Below are 14,152 nucleotides of genomic sequence, written 5' to 3' on the forward strand. Positions count from 1 at the left end.
CACATTTCAGAAGATTTAGGGCTCCCTTATGCAATTTCTGGAGTCTACTGTTATATTAAATATTTTGTATTCTTATTTTTATATATGCAACTTCTTGTTTATTTCTAATAAGGTCACTGATCACATTTTGGATCATGGGAGCGTTCTCTAAGTACACAACGTGTTTCCAGCTGTGTATGTACATGTTGGTCACTCATTAGCGTTATCCTTCTCTTTTCCCTAAACGCCATGATGAGAATCAGTCTGTTACCACGACAGTAAAATAGACCACTTAAATCTCTACATTTCTTCAAGTGCTTATTTGTACATATTAATGTGCCATGTTCTGTTTTGTACTGTTTTGTGTCTTTGTACTGCAATTGAAAAAGTCAATAAAAATATTTGCCAAAAAAAATAAATTGTGGGGGCCCCAGTCGAGGTGGAGGGGGCCTCGCTGGCAGTGGCTTTCCTCCCGCCCTCTTCTCCCCTCTGTGGGGTTGCTGGTGGTCTGGGTTCCGGGTTCTTCCTCGTTGGCCTCTGGTCTCGCGGTTGCTCCCTCCCCCTCCCCCACTATAGATACACTTCAGGTGGAGCTTTGATAAGACTATACCACACACACACACACACACACACACACACACACACACACACACACACACACACACACACACACACACACACGAGCGAACTCTTCTCGAAAGTCACGTGATTTCCTGTACCTGTAGAGAGGAGGAGCATCTCTGAGTCTAACTCATAAAAGTATTCAGAGTTCAGAGTCCATGTTGACGTGGACGGAGCAGCAGAGGAGACCAGGTTAGTGTTTGTTCATTCTTTTTCTGCTGTTTAAATTTCATTTCTGTGGTTCTGGTTGGAGTCCAGCTGAGGTGTGAAGTGAGATCTGAGGTTTGGGTTCAGATGGAAACACATAACAGAAGTATAGAAGGTCATCATAAGGTCAGCTAGACAGACGTGTGATGACCTTCCTGTCTTTGAACATTTCCAGGCATGCGTCTATTACAACAGAAGTTATACCTAGGCGCTTTCCAGAGACCCAGAACATGATGAACGATGTTTCCAGATGTGTTTGATTTGCCTTCAGCTGAGAATTTAAGAGTTTATCTTTAAGGTTTTACATAAAGCAGTCACATATCAACGACCACAACATGATTATCAATAAAATCACATCTTAGATAAATCAATAAATCCTGTCTTTCAGGTGTAATGAGCTGGATAGATTCCCACAGACCCCCATGACCCTGTACAGGATTAAACAGCTATAGAAATTGGATGGATGGAATAAATCCATCAGAATACATGATATTACAAATACCCTGATATTAACATCTATTAAATTAGTTATGGTGTAAACGAGAAATTAGTACTTCAAATAAAACAGAAGAACAATTTACAATCAAATCTTTGTGAAATAATCAGTAAATGAGGTTGTTTTAAGAGCAGGAACATTTCTGCTAGCTTCCAGTCTCCTAACATACCAGCATGACTGTAGCTCACCATGACACATGTTCGTTCACTCATTTTTATGCTCATATCTTTGAATTCTGTCTGAGATGTTTAACAAGTATTCTGGCTCTGATCACATGACACACTCACAGGTTGGTCTACGTTTCCTCCCAACACCCTACATCACACATCTACTATTACACTGAGGTTTAAAGCTTTGTTACAAATAAAATACAGTTAAAAGTGACAAAAACACGAACTAATGCCTTAGCTGGATGATCAGTAGACAAACAATGAGTTTAAGAACATTCATGGTCCAAATGGAACCTCATAAAGGTTAACAACAGCAGCAGATGTTCTTCCAGGTGAACCGGATGATGGACTGGAAGATAAAGGTGAACTTCCATCGGTGGGTTCCCACCTGCCATCAACTACGACTTCCATCATTGATAAAGTTACAACCAGGAACTAATCTTCTCCCCGCAGGTCCAGATATGTCGTTACAACCAAACAACTTAACAACCGTGTTTGTGAACCTAGTCAGGCTTTCCACCCGTCCCTTGAAATACGGAATTGTTCCGTAATTGGGAATTAAAAGTTGCGTTCCGTATTGCACCAATACAGACATATATTATGCTCTTATTTATTTATGTCATAATATACAGGTGAAGGTCGGAAAATTTGAATATATTGCAAAACTTCATTCGTAGTAAATTCAACTTTAGGTGAAACAAATATATTATTTCCCACTACATGCAAAGTGAGATATTTCAAGCCTTTATTTGTTATAATTTTGGTGATTATGTCTCAGTTTATGAAAACCCAAAATAAAAAATCTCAAAAAATTAGAATATATTATGAAATCAACAAACAAACAAATAAAGGCTTAACATATCTTGCTTTGCCTGTAATGAGACTATGTAATATACATGTATTGGTTTCACCTTTTAAGTTGAATTATTGACTTTTACACCATATTCTTCACCTGTAGGCTATATTCTACATCTTGGCTGATACATAGCATAGGAGGCTATTTCAGTTACCAGTATGGTTGGCTGTCTGTACAGTCCTGCAAGTTCAATGCTATTAAAGCACTTTAAACTTTAAATCAAAGCTTTTTGTTTTTCATATAAAATAAATACATTTCTATGCATTTTAGAAGTTTTGGGGATGTCCCTTTTTTCTGGCGCCTGTGCTGCTGAAATCGGGGTGTCCCTTATTTCTATTTCTGAAAGCCTAAGTCTACCGCTAGCTTCTCCTTTCATCAAGGCAGGGGAGAGTATCAGGCCAGAATAGATGAATGTCACCGAGCAGTGACTAAGTTTGTGGTGTTGAACATGTAAATGAATATTCTTGTGTAATTGCCACAGAATAATTTGTTGTATTTAGTTAATTTCTACAGAATAATATTGATATTATTATTATTATTTTATATTAAATACATATTTTATATTACAAATAATTTTGTGGGGACCCCCGGCACCATCGAGGAGCCCAAGGCTGGGGGCGTCTTAAGACCTCACTTGTATTTTTTTGTTCAAAGATATAAAACAAAGTTGATGCTAATCCACCTGTTTGTTCTCCTTTTTTTCAAATGAGAATCGATAAGAGAATCGATACAGAATCGAATCGTTAAACAGAACCAAAAATGGAATCGGAATCGATAAAATCTTATCAATTCCCATCCCTACCTGCCTGGGTCCAACTATGTTAGTGGTGAACATCATCATCATCAACGGTGGTTTTGGGAAACGCACCGCTGATCTCAGACTGACCTTCATGACTGGATCCAGAATAAACTGATGTTTTTGTGTAGAAAACTGAACACAAGCAGGTAACGTTCAGGCTTGTGCTCTTTAGTGTGAATCAGAGAAGAAGTGGTTTCCTGGATAACTTCATCAGTCGTTCTTTGACTTTTTAATGAAACAGGACATATCTTCTCCAGGCGAATACTCGGCTTCACAGATTGACATCAAATTAGAGGCGACTCTCAGTTTCAATTCTCTCTTATCGTCAGTATCAGTAAAACCTCGTTCTTCAACCTCAGGAGTTTTGACAAAGTCATTCATGTAAAGTGGGTGAAAGAATGTAAAATCTAATAAAGTTCTAATAAAGTTTCTGTCTACAGATTCAAAGATGGTCGGTGTTTCTGGTTCATGTCTCTGAATGACTGAAGTCCAGAAGATGGATGATTGTGTGGAGAAAGAGGAGGAGAGACCAGAGTCTCCAGGATCCATCTGTCTCTCTATGAAGAGTGACCGGTCCATATATAAACCTCCATACTTCAGTAATGAACCTGGACCATCAGACACAAAGTAAGACATCTGTTGTTAACTGATTTTATGACTCATTATGACTTTATACTTTCTGTATGTGGAGGTTTATTTGATGTTTTAGTTTCTTCAAACATCAATTTCTCCGTCTTGTTCCTGTTTTTCAACAACGGTGTCTTCTGTGTTCCTCAACCGCGTGGTCCTGCTGGTTCAGAGACCAGAGTTTGGTTCAGGATGAAACCACCTCTCCAGATTGGTCCAGGAGAGTCTGCAGCAGTTTTAGGACATTAGTACTCGATGGTGATATTAGAAATTACTGAAACAGGGAATTCAGGATGTTGGGATGGGAGCAGTGAGACCGGACGCTAGTCTTCAACCTGGGCAGGGTTGAGCGTTGGTTTATTCAGCAGTGGGGTGACCAGAGCTTGCTTGAAGGCAGAAGGGAAGACAGGAGATTGAAGAGTCATTTGTATCAGTCATTTGTATGAGGCTGTGCTCAAGCAGGGAAACATCTAAAACATGCAGGACACTGGCTCTTGGGGACCAGGGTTGGAGACCCCCTGGTGTAGATCGTCTTCAGTGTTCAACATCAATACTATGAGTGACTGATGTGAATTTGTGTTTGCAGAGGTCGGAACCGCAGTCAGAGACCAGAGTCTCCAGGATCCAGCTGTCTGTCTATGAAGAGTGACTGGTCCATGGACCGACCTCCAGGGTTCAGTAACACAAAGTAAGACAACTCTTAACTCATTTTATGACTCATCATGACTTTATATTTTCTGTACGTGCTGGTTTATTTGAAGTTTTAGTTTCTTCAACCATCACTTATTCCTTCTTGTTCCTGTTTTTCAACAACGGTGTCTTCTGTGTTCCTCAACCACGTGGTCCTGCTGGTTCAGAGACCAGAGTTTGGTTCAGGATGAAACCACCTCTCCAGATTGGTCCAGGAGAGTCTGCATCAGTTTTGGGACATTAGTACTCGTTGATGACATTAGAAACTACTAAAACAGGGATTTCAGGAAGTTTGTTCACTTTGTAGTGTTAGTACTACTACTACTACTACTGCTACTGCTATTACTGCTATTACTATTAATACTACTACTGCAACTGCTACTACTACTACTACTGCTACTACGACTACTACTACTGCTATTACTGCTATTACTATTAATACTACTACTGCAACTGCTACTACTACTACTACTACTGCTATTACTGCTATTACTATTAATACTACTACTACTACTACTGCTACTATGAATGAAAATGAATGAAAATATATTTATTTCGGTCAGGTCATTCATAATGTAGTCACCACTGAAAGCATTAGTTCACATAAAAAAACAAACGAGACCTAACCGAAAAGGAATAGGCTGAAGCTATTGCTTATTTACGCCTACCCTTCTCACATGATCAACTTATTCAGATCAAACATACAAAACATAATATAAAAAAATAAATCATATTGTTTACACAATCCCAAAACATAATTCCGTAATAGTATCATCTACTGGATCCCTCATATTTTTCAAACACATTAAACTTAAACAAACGTTTGAATGCATGAATCGACTGGCACATCTTCAATTTATCGTCAAGTGCATTCCATATATTTACTCCCCTTACAGTAATACATTGATCTTTAATTTTAGTCCTAGACTTTGGTTTTTCAATCATACGATTCCCTCGAAGCTCATATCTACTTATCCTTATTTTAAACATGTTTACAATTTTACCAGGTAACAATCTGTTGAACACTTTGTACATTATCAGTGCTATTTTGTATTCCACTAAATCCAAGAATTTAAATGCCCTTAATTTAATAAATAATTCATTTGATGGTTCTCTATAATTTGATTTTGTGATAATCCTTACTGCTCTTTTTTGAAGAATAAAGATCGGTTTAGTATGGGTAAAATATGCACTCCCCCATATTTCTAAACAGTATGTAATGTATGGAAAAAACATGCAATACAAAATATACAAAGCACGCTGGTTCAACATATCTTTTACCTTATATAATATGGCTATCGATTTAGCTAATTTAGATTTGACATGATTAATATGCATCTTCCAATTTAATTTATGGTCCATGATGACACCTAAAAATTTTGTCTCAAACACCCTTTCTATTTCTTTATCTTCTATTCTCAATTTAACTACCTTATCTATTTTACGGTTCCCAAATATCATAAACTTTGTTTTACTTATATTTAAAGATAACTTATTTACATCAAACCATTTCTTTACGAGTTTCATCTCATTTTCAACAGTAGCTATAATTTCAGTTAACTGGTCCCCGGAACAAAAAAATGTTGTATCATCTGCAAAAATGATACAGTTCATACTTTTAGACACTTTGCAAAGTTCATTCAGATACAAAATAAATAATTTTGGCCCCAGCACAGACCCTTGCGGGACCCCGCATGTAACCCTCAATAACACAGAATCAGTTTTATCACAAGATACATATTGCCATCTGTTACTTAGATAAGAACACAACCAGGAGTAAGCTACCCCTCTGACGCCATACTTATACATCTTTTGCATTAGTAATTCATGATCGATCATATCAAAGGCCTTTTTAAGGTCAATAAAAATTCCTATCGTGTGTAATTTATTATCAATGGCGGTAGTTATTTCATCCATGAGTTTTATAAGTGCTAATCCAGTAGACTGATTTGCTCTAAAACCGTACTGATTCTCACTCATGATGTTATGCTTTTCTATAAAACTATCCAGTCTTGTGACAAATAATTTCTCCAAAATTTTTGAAAATTGCGGAAGTAAAGACACTGGTCTATAGTTTGACAATAGTTCTTTTCCACCAGACTTATATAAAGGAATTACTTTTGCCGTTTTCATTTCATTTGGAAATATTCCAGTTCTGAATGAAAGATTAAAAATATAGGTCAGAGGTTTAACCACACCTTCTATAGTGTCCTTTATTAAGGACATGTCAAAACCATTATTGTCAGTGGACCGTTTTCTTTTAAATGCTCTGACAATCCCCTTAACTTCCGTTTCGTCAGTGGCTGTAAGAAATATACTATTTACATTAGTTTCTGTCAAATTACTTACTAAATCTGTATTAATTGGTGCTGCAATATCACTTGCCAACCTCGGTCCTACATTGACAAAAAAACTATTAAATTAATTTGCAATATTTTCCTTGTCATAAATATGAGTATCTCCCTTTAAGATGGCTTGGGGAAAGCCAGATTTACCTGTGTTCTTTTTAATCAAACTGTTAATTACTTTCCAAGTCTCTCTTATATTGTTTTTACTATCCTCCATTAGTTTACTATAGTAATTCTCCTTACTTATCCTAATTATCTTTGTCAATCTATTCTTGTATAGCTTGTATCTTCTTTCATTTTTATCTGTTCTACTTCTTATAAATTCCCTGTATAGTATGTTTTTCTTCTTGATTGCATTCTGTAGGGATTTGGATATCCATGGCTTATTTTCTTTTTTACTTTTCTCACTACATGCTCTCAGTGGGCAATTTCTATCATAACATTCTTTAAATATACTCAAAAATGAATTATATGCGACATTTACATCTTCAACATAAACAGATTCCCAGGTTTGTCTCATCAAGTCCATTTTTAATGACTCCACTGTTTCTGCATTTCTCAATCTAAATGTGGTTTGCTTCCCTCCCCCAGGATTTCCCCTTAGATTGTACTGAAATGTTGTAAAAATTGGAAAATGGTCACTTATATCTTGTATGAACAATCCCCCAACAGTTGCGTCTATGATGTTAGAATAAATATTGTCAATTAGAGTTGCGCTGGACCTAGTAATTCTACTTGGTTTAGTGATCCTAGGGAAGAGACCAACACTGTACATGGTGTTAATGAAGTCAGTTGTTCCCATATGCCCCTGTGGGTTTAATAAATCAATGTTGAAATCCCCACATACAAAAACAGTCTTCTTATTAATAATTTTTTCATACAGGTCAATCATTTGTTCCTTAAGAATTTCTATTCCACATACAGGAGCTTTATAAACACAACTTATGATTATGTTTTTAGTTTTTTCCATTTCAATTTCTACTGTTATGAATTCCAACATGTCATCCATCCCTTTAGACATGTTATTCACTTGTTTGCACTGAAGTGTCTCATCAACATATAGGACCACACCCCCACCCCTTTTTTTCCTCCTATTTACATAAAACATGCGATACCCCAGCAATTCATAGTCTTTTACTATTTCATCACTTAACCAAGTTTCTGAAACCGCTACAGCACTGAATTTAGTTTTCAACGCCCCCCAAAAAATCATATACCTTTGAAAAATTTTTAATTAAGCTTCTGCTATTAATATGTATAATTGAGAACACACCTATCATTTTAATATCAGCATTGAATTGTTGATCAGTATAATATCTGCATTCATTTTGCATGGTATGAAAAAAATGTGTTTCTGGGTCACAGTCACAGTCCATATCATGTATTTTTTTCCCAGAGTAATCAAATGTTTCATAATTAAAATCTAAATATTTATTTATAAGGGTTGTCCCGTCGTTTTCTTCTTTCATTTCATCTTGATCGTCACTCTCATAGTCCATCATTGAAGAAAAAATAAGTCATGAATAGAAAAAATAAAAATAGAAAATCCAAAATACAGAAAAAAGTGTTCACTCATGTCCATAGTTCCACTTGATTTTATCTTCATAATGTCCCTGATGTCCCGCATCACAAAAAGAAAAAGGAGAGAAAGGAAATAAAAAGAAAAAAGAAAAAGAAAAAAAGAAAAAGAGGGAGAGAGAGTGAGGGAGGAAATGGCAGACCAGAGCACACTTCCTTGTTGTTACTCACGACAGGCCTGCATCTCCAGGTTGCTCCAAGTCCCCAGTTCACCTTCACTGTGCATCTCTCAGTTAGTCCCTTCCATCTCATTGGAATTTTTCCAGGTATCCAATCTCCCGAATAACAAGGGATTTCTCCTCCTCTGTGGATGATCCATTCGTGCGTATCCATATTTTACAGTCTCTGGTCCACGTTGATTTAATTTTTTTCTGTTTCCTCAATAAACGCGCATATCTGGCAATGTCCGCGTTCTTTTTTGTTAGATGCTCGTTCATAAAGACATTTGTCCCTTTGAGCTTGCTTCCTTGTCTCAGAAGATCCGTCTTGTGTTTCCGATTTGCAAACTGTATGATAATGTTTGGTTCTGTTGGCCCCGCTCTGTTAGAGGCTCGCTTTGGCAATAGGTGACAGGCTGATATACTTTCCTTTTCAATGGCTATTTGTTTACTGTGTAAGAAAAGAATCACCTGTTCTTCAAGAGTCTGCAGCTCGTTCAGCGGAGCGTCCTCTCCTCCTGACTCCCCGCTGGCAACCCGTGCGTAAGAGCGGTGTCTGGTTTTCAATCCACTAATCACCACATTATCCTTGCGTGTATATTGCTCCAAGTCATCCACTCTCCGCTCCAGGGTAGCAATCTTGTCATCTTTTTCCTTTATCAATTTCTTCAGGCTCTTCACCTCTTCCTTCACCAGATCTTTCACCTCTTTCAGCAAATTCACTAGTGTTTTATCCTGCATCACGTTGATTTTCCCCGTAAGGGCGTCCAGTGATTTCTTGATCTCATCCATCTCGGCTGTTGCGCTTGCCGTGGGATTTCGTCGTCAATAAAGATATCCCCCGTAACCAACAGGTCATTAAGGGAACTCTAATGTTTTGAAAAGTTTGATCTGAAAGTTTTGATCATCAAACAAAAGGAGTGGAGTCCGCGAGGCATCCACTCAACCGCCATGACAGGTCACAGCTGATCGTACTACGACTACTACTACTACTATTACTATTAATACTACTACTGCTACTACTGCTTATACTATTACTGATAATGCTACTATGACTACTACTGCTACTACTATTAATACTACTACTGCTACTACTGCTAATACTACTACTACTACTACTATTACTGCTACTACTACTACCGCTACTGCTACTACTACTGCTGCTATTGCTACTGCTACTACTACTACTACTACTACTACTACTACTACTACTACTACTACTACTACAATTACTACTACTATTACATAGGAGGATCCAGCATGGATAAGTGCTGGTCAGACTGTCGTCAGTCCAATTTGACACAGGTGCTGCCATGCTAGTACTAGAGGATTTTGTTTCGTTCCCTTATCACCCTACAAGCTTCACTTTATACAGCAAAACTAGTCCTTTAATTCATCATCAAAATATCATGTTGGCATAAATACATGCGGCTTTCTCAGTGCTGAGTCATGCTAAGAGCTGGACAAATGTCCTAACTCATCCTGATGAGCAGAGAAGTTTACTAGATGCAGAATTGCTCCTTGAAGAGCTGAGTCTTTAGCTTGCTCTTAAAAGTAGATACAGACCCTGCAGATCGGACAGCGTTTGGTAGGTCATCGGGGAACAATGGAGGAGAAGAGTCTGGCTATTGATTTCACACAACATTGTTGTGGAAGCACCATGTGTCTTTTACTGGTTGAGCATAGTGCCAAAAGTTCTGTCAGGTAGGGTCTGATTTTCTTGATGTTGTAAAGAGAAATAGAGACTGACCAGGAAACCAGGGCATCAGGGTCCTTAAAGGTCAGGTGGCTGTCTCACATAGCACCAAGATTCCTAGCAAAAGACACGGGTACAAGTGTGATGTTATCCAACTGCACACTTATCTGAAGAGGTAAGGAATGACTGGCTGGGAAGACAATAAGCTCAGTCTTGGACAAATTTAACTGAAGTTGGCAGTCCTTCACCCATGCAGAGATATCAGAGAGACATGCTGATATTTGCCTTGACACTGCAATGTCATCAGGCAGGGAGTAAAGGAAGAGCTGGGTATCATCTGCATAGCAGTGGGAGTAGAAGCCATTACAGCTGATGATTTCACCTAGTGCGATGTTGTACAGTGAAAAGAGAAGAGGGCCAAGAACAGATCCCTGTGGCACCCCTGCTGGCAGCTCATGTGATCTGGACACTCGTCCTTGTCATGATACTCTGAAGGATCTTCCTGCGAGGTAAGACATGAAGCACAAGAGGATAGATCCTGAAATGCCAAGCTTTGAGAGTGCGGAGGTGAATATGTGGTGATTGATCAAAGGCACTGGACAAGTCAAGCAGTATGAGGACTGAGGATAGGCCAGCAGATCTGGCAGCCCGTAGTGACTCAGTTACTGAAAGAAGAGCAGTTTCAGCTGAGTGGGTACTGCCCAAAGCCTGACTGCTGTGGATTATACAGGCAGTTGTCGTGACGGAACCTTCAGACCTGACTGAAGACGGCTCTTTCTAGAAGTGTAGACCTGAATGGGAGCAGTGAGACCGGACGGTAGTCTTCAACCTGGCCAGGGTTGAGAGTTGGTTTATTCAGCAGTGGGGTGACCCGAGCTTGCTTGAAGGCAGAGGTAAAGACAACAGATTGAAGAAAATCATTTGTGTCAGTCATTTGTATGAGGCTGGGCTGAAGCAGGGAAACATCTAAAAACTGCAGGACAGTGGCTCTTGGGGACCAGGGTTGGAGACCCCTGGTGTACATCGTTTTCAGTGGTCAACATCAATATTATGAGTGACTGATGTGAATTTGTGTTTGCAGAGGTCGGTACTGCATTCAGAGACCAGAGTCTCCAGGATCCAGCTGTCTGTCTATGAAGAGTGACTGGTCCATGGACCGACCTCCACTCTTCAGTAAAGAACCTGGACCCTCCGACACAAAGTAAGACAACTGTTGTTAACTGATTTTATGACTCATCATGAATCTATATTTTCTGTGTGTGTGTGTGTGTGTGTGTGTGTGTGTGTGTGTGTGTGTGTGTGTGTGTGTGTGTGTGTGTGTGTGTGTGTGTGTGTGTGTGTGTGTGTGTGTGTGTGTGTGTGTGTGTGTGTGGTGTGTGTGTGTGTGTGTCAGGCTTGCCACCCGTCCCTTGAAATACGGAATTGTTCCGTAATTGGGAATTAAAAGTTGCGTTGCGTATTGAACCAATACAGACACATATTATGCTCTTATTTATTGATGTCATAATATACAGGTGAAGGTCGGAAAATTTGGATATATTGCAAGACTTCATTTCTAGTAAATTAAACTTAAGGTGAAACAAATATATTATTTCCCACTACATGCAAAGTGAGATATTTCAAGCCTTTATTTGTTATACTTTTGGTGATTATTTCTCAGTTTATGAAAACCCAAAATAAAAAATCTCAAAAAATTAGAATATATTATGAAATCAATAAACAAACAAATAAAGGCTTAACATATCTTGCTTTGCCTGTAATGAGACTATGTAATATACATGTATTAGTTTCACCTTTTAAGTTGAATTATTGACTTTTACACCATATTCTTCACTTGTAGGCTATATTCTACATCTTGGCTGATACATAGCATAGGAGGCTATTTCAGTTACCAGTATGGTTGGCTGTCTGTACAGTCCTGCAAGTTCAATGCTATTAAAGCACTTTAAACTTTAAATCAAAGCTTTTTGTCTTTCATATAAAATAAATACATTTCCATGCATTTTAGAAGTTTTGGGGATGTCCCTTATTTCTATTTCTGAAAGGTGGCAACCCTAGTGTGTGTGTGTGTGTGTGTGTGTGTGTGTGTGCGTGCGTGCGTGCGTGCGTGCGTGCGTGCGTGCGTGCGTGCGTGCGTGCGTGCGTGGGTGCGTGCGTGCGTGCGTGCGTGCGTGCGTGCGTGCGTGCGTGCGTGCGTGCGTGTGTGTGTGTGTGTGGGAATGTCACTAATATATTAAGATTTAATTATTATATGTTAAACATGTAATAATTCAAATTATTTTTTACTTTATTAATATATATATCTATATATTATTAATTTACAATTGTATTCATTATTCAGAGGCAGAAAACCCCCTCTGAAACCCCAAAAAAACTTCAAAAAGTTGCACAAACTACTATCAATAAAGACAAAAGGAGGAGATTCATCACCTCTGCTTCTGCACGACTTTATAAATACTAGAATAGAAGAGAAGGATGGAACAAAAAAAATAATTGAGAATACTTGACCAATCAGAAGAAAGTCTGTCTATTTCAGGCTGTTTTTGGTGTGATGTGTCTCCTATGGGGTTATCGGTTAAGTTCCCGGTTCCTGGTTCCTGCCTTGTTCCTATTTACCTTGTGCAGAAGGAGTCAGTTGTGTGATCATTGACTGATGAGATGTGAAGATCAGGATCTTTGGGTTTTTCAGAGGTCGTTACTTCAGAAGAGCAAATTCTGCAGCCTCCAGTTGTCTGTCTACGAAGAGTGACGTCTCCAAAGATCTACCTGAAAACTTCAACAATGAAACTGCTCCAATGAAGTAAGAAAACCATGTCCTCTGGAAGAAAAAAACAACACAACAAATACCTTGAGAACTTGTTTGTGTTTGATTCTGCTTGTAAACGTGGAAACATCCAATAAACCCTGTGTGGACGCTGGTTCTGCAGACGGAGCTCCTACCAGTCGGCTTCATCGGAAAATCTGGGATATGGAAAAAGATCCAGAGCAAGCTTTCCACAAGGTGAGACCGTCCATCAGTCTGAAGAGTCGTAGTCGTGGCATCAGAGGTTTTTAAAACCTCTCATGCATCGGCGTACGTCCAGTTTGTTATTTTTGTGTATTTTTGTGTCCAGTTGTTCAAACACCATCACCCTTTGTGGTTCCGGACGTACGCCGGTTTATGGCGTCCTCGGCTCTGAGGTTGAGCAGCTTGTGGATGTCTGCGTCTCTCCAGTTACTCATATTGCAAATATGAATCCTACATGTGACGTCCTGCTGCTGCTGTTACGCTCATCAGCTGTTTCCTTGTTTTATGAAATAATAATGGAACTGCAGGTCTGGATCTGGACCCTAGTGGTCTGTAGAGGACCTGCAGGTCTGGATCTGGACCCTAGTGGTCTGTAGAGGACCTGCAGGTCTGGATCTGGACCCTAGTGGTCTGTAGAGGACCTGCAGGTCTGGATCTGGACCCTAGTGGTCTGTAGAGGACCTGCAGGTCTGGATCTGGACCCTAGTGGTCAGTAGAGGACCTGCCTGTTTTCTTTGTTCCTCATTGGACTCAACCGGGAGTGTGAACGTCGGTGTTCCAGCTCAGTTCTCATCATGGTTCAGTGTGTGTAGCATTCTGGACTATGTTTGTGTGGCTGTGTATGTGTGTGTGTGGCTATGTGTGTGTATGTGTGTGTGTGTGTGTGTGTGTGTGGCTATGTGTGTGTATGTGTGTGTGTATATGTATATGACAAAGTGGCTGTATGTGTGTGTGTACGCGTGTATATGTATGTGTGGCTAGGTGTGTGTGTGTGTGTGTGTGTATGTATATGTGTAGGGTATGCGTAAAAATCCTATCAAAGCTCCACCTGAAGTGTATCTATAGTGGGGGAGGGGGGGGGGGGGGGGCAACCCCGCCACCCGCGAGACCAGAGGCCGACGAGGAAGAACCCGGAACCC

General features: G+C 39.4%; 1 protein-coding gene across 1 annotated transcript in view; it reads left to right on the forward strand.

Annotated features, from left to right (window-relative positions):
* The first annotated feature begins 736 nt into the window (after positions 1-736).
* LOC133457447 (NACHT, LRR and PYD domains-containing protein 14-like) overlaps positions 737-14,152 on the forward strand; it is a 74,155-nt gene continuing 60,739 nt past the window's right edge. Inside the window, exons 1-6 of the mRNA XM_061736742.1 lie at positions 737-792; positions 3,569-3,755; positions 4,342-4,443; positions 11,307-11,426; positions 12,915-13,025; positions 13,153-13,226. Coding sequence (XP_061592726.1) covers positions 3,607-3,755; positions 4,342-4,443; positions 11,307-11,426; positions 12,915-13,025; positions 13,153-13,226 — 556 coding nt within the window. The 5' untranslated portion in view covers positions 737-792; positions 3,569-3,606. The remainder of the gene's footprint in view (positions 793-3,568; positions 3,756-4,341; positions 4,444-11,306; positions 11,427-12,914; positions 13,026-13,152; positions 13,227-14,152) is intronic.

The sequence above is a fragment of the Cololabis saira genome, chromosome 12, assembly GCF_033807715.1.
Source record: "Cololabis saira isolate AMF1-May2022 chromosome 12, fColSai1.1, whole genome shotgun sequence".
Taxonomy (NCBI): domain Eukaryota; kingdom Metazoa; phylum Chordata; class Actinopteri; order Beloniformes; family Belonidae; genus Cololabis; species Cololabis saira.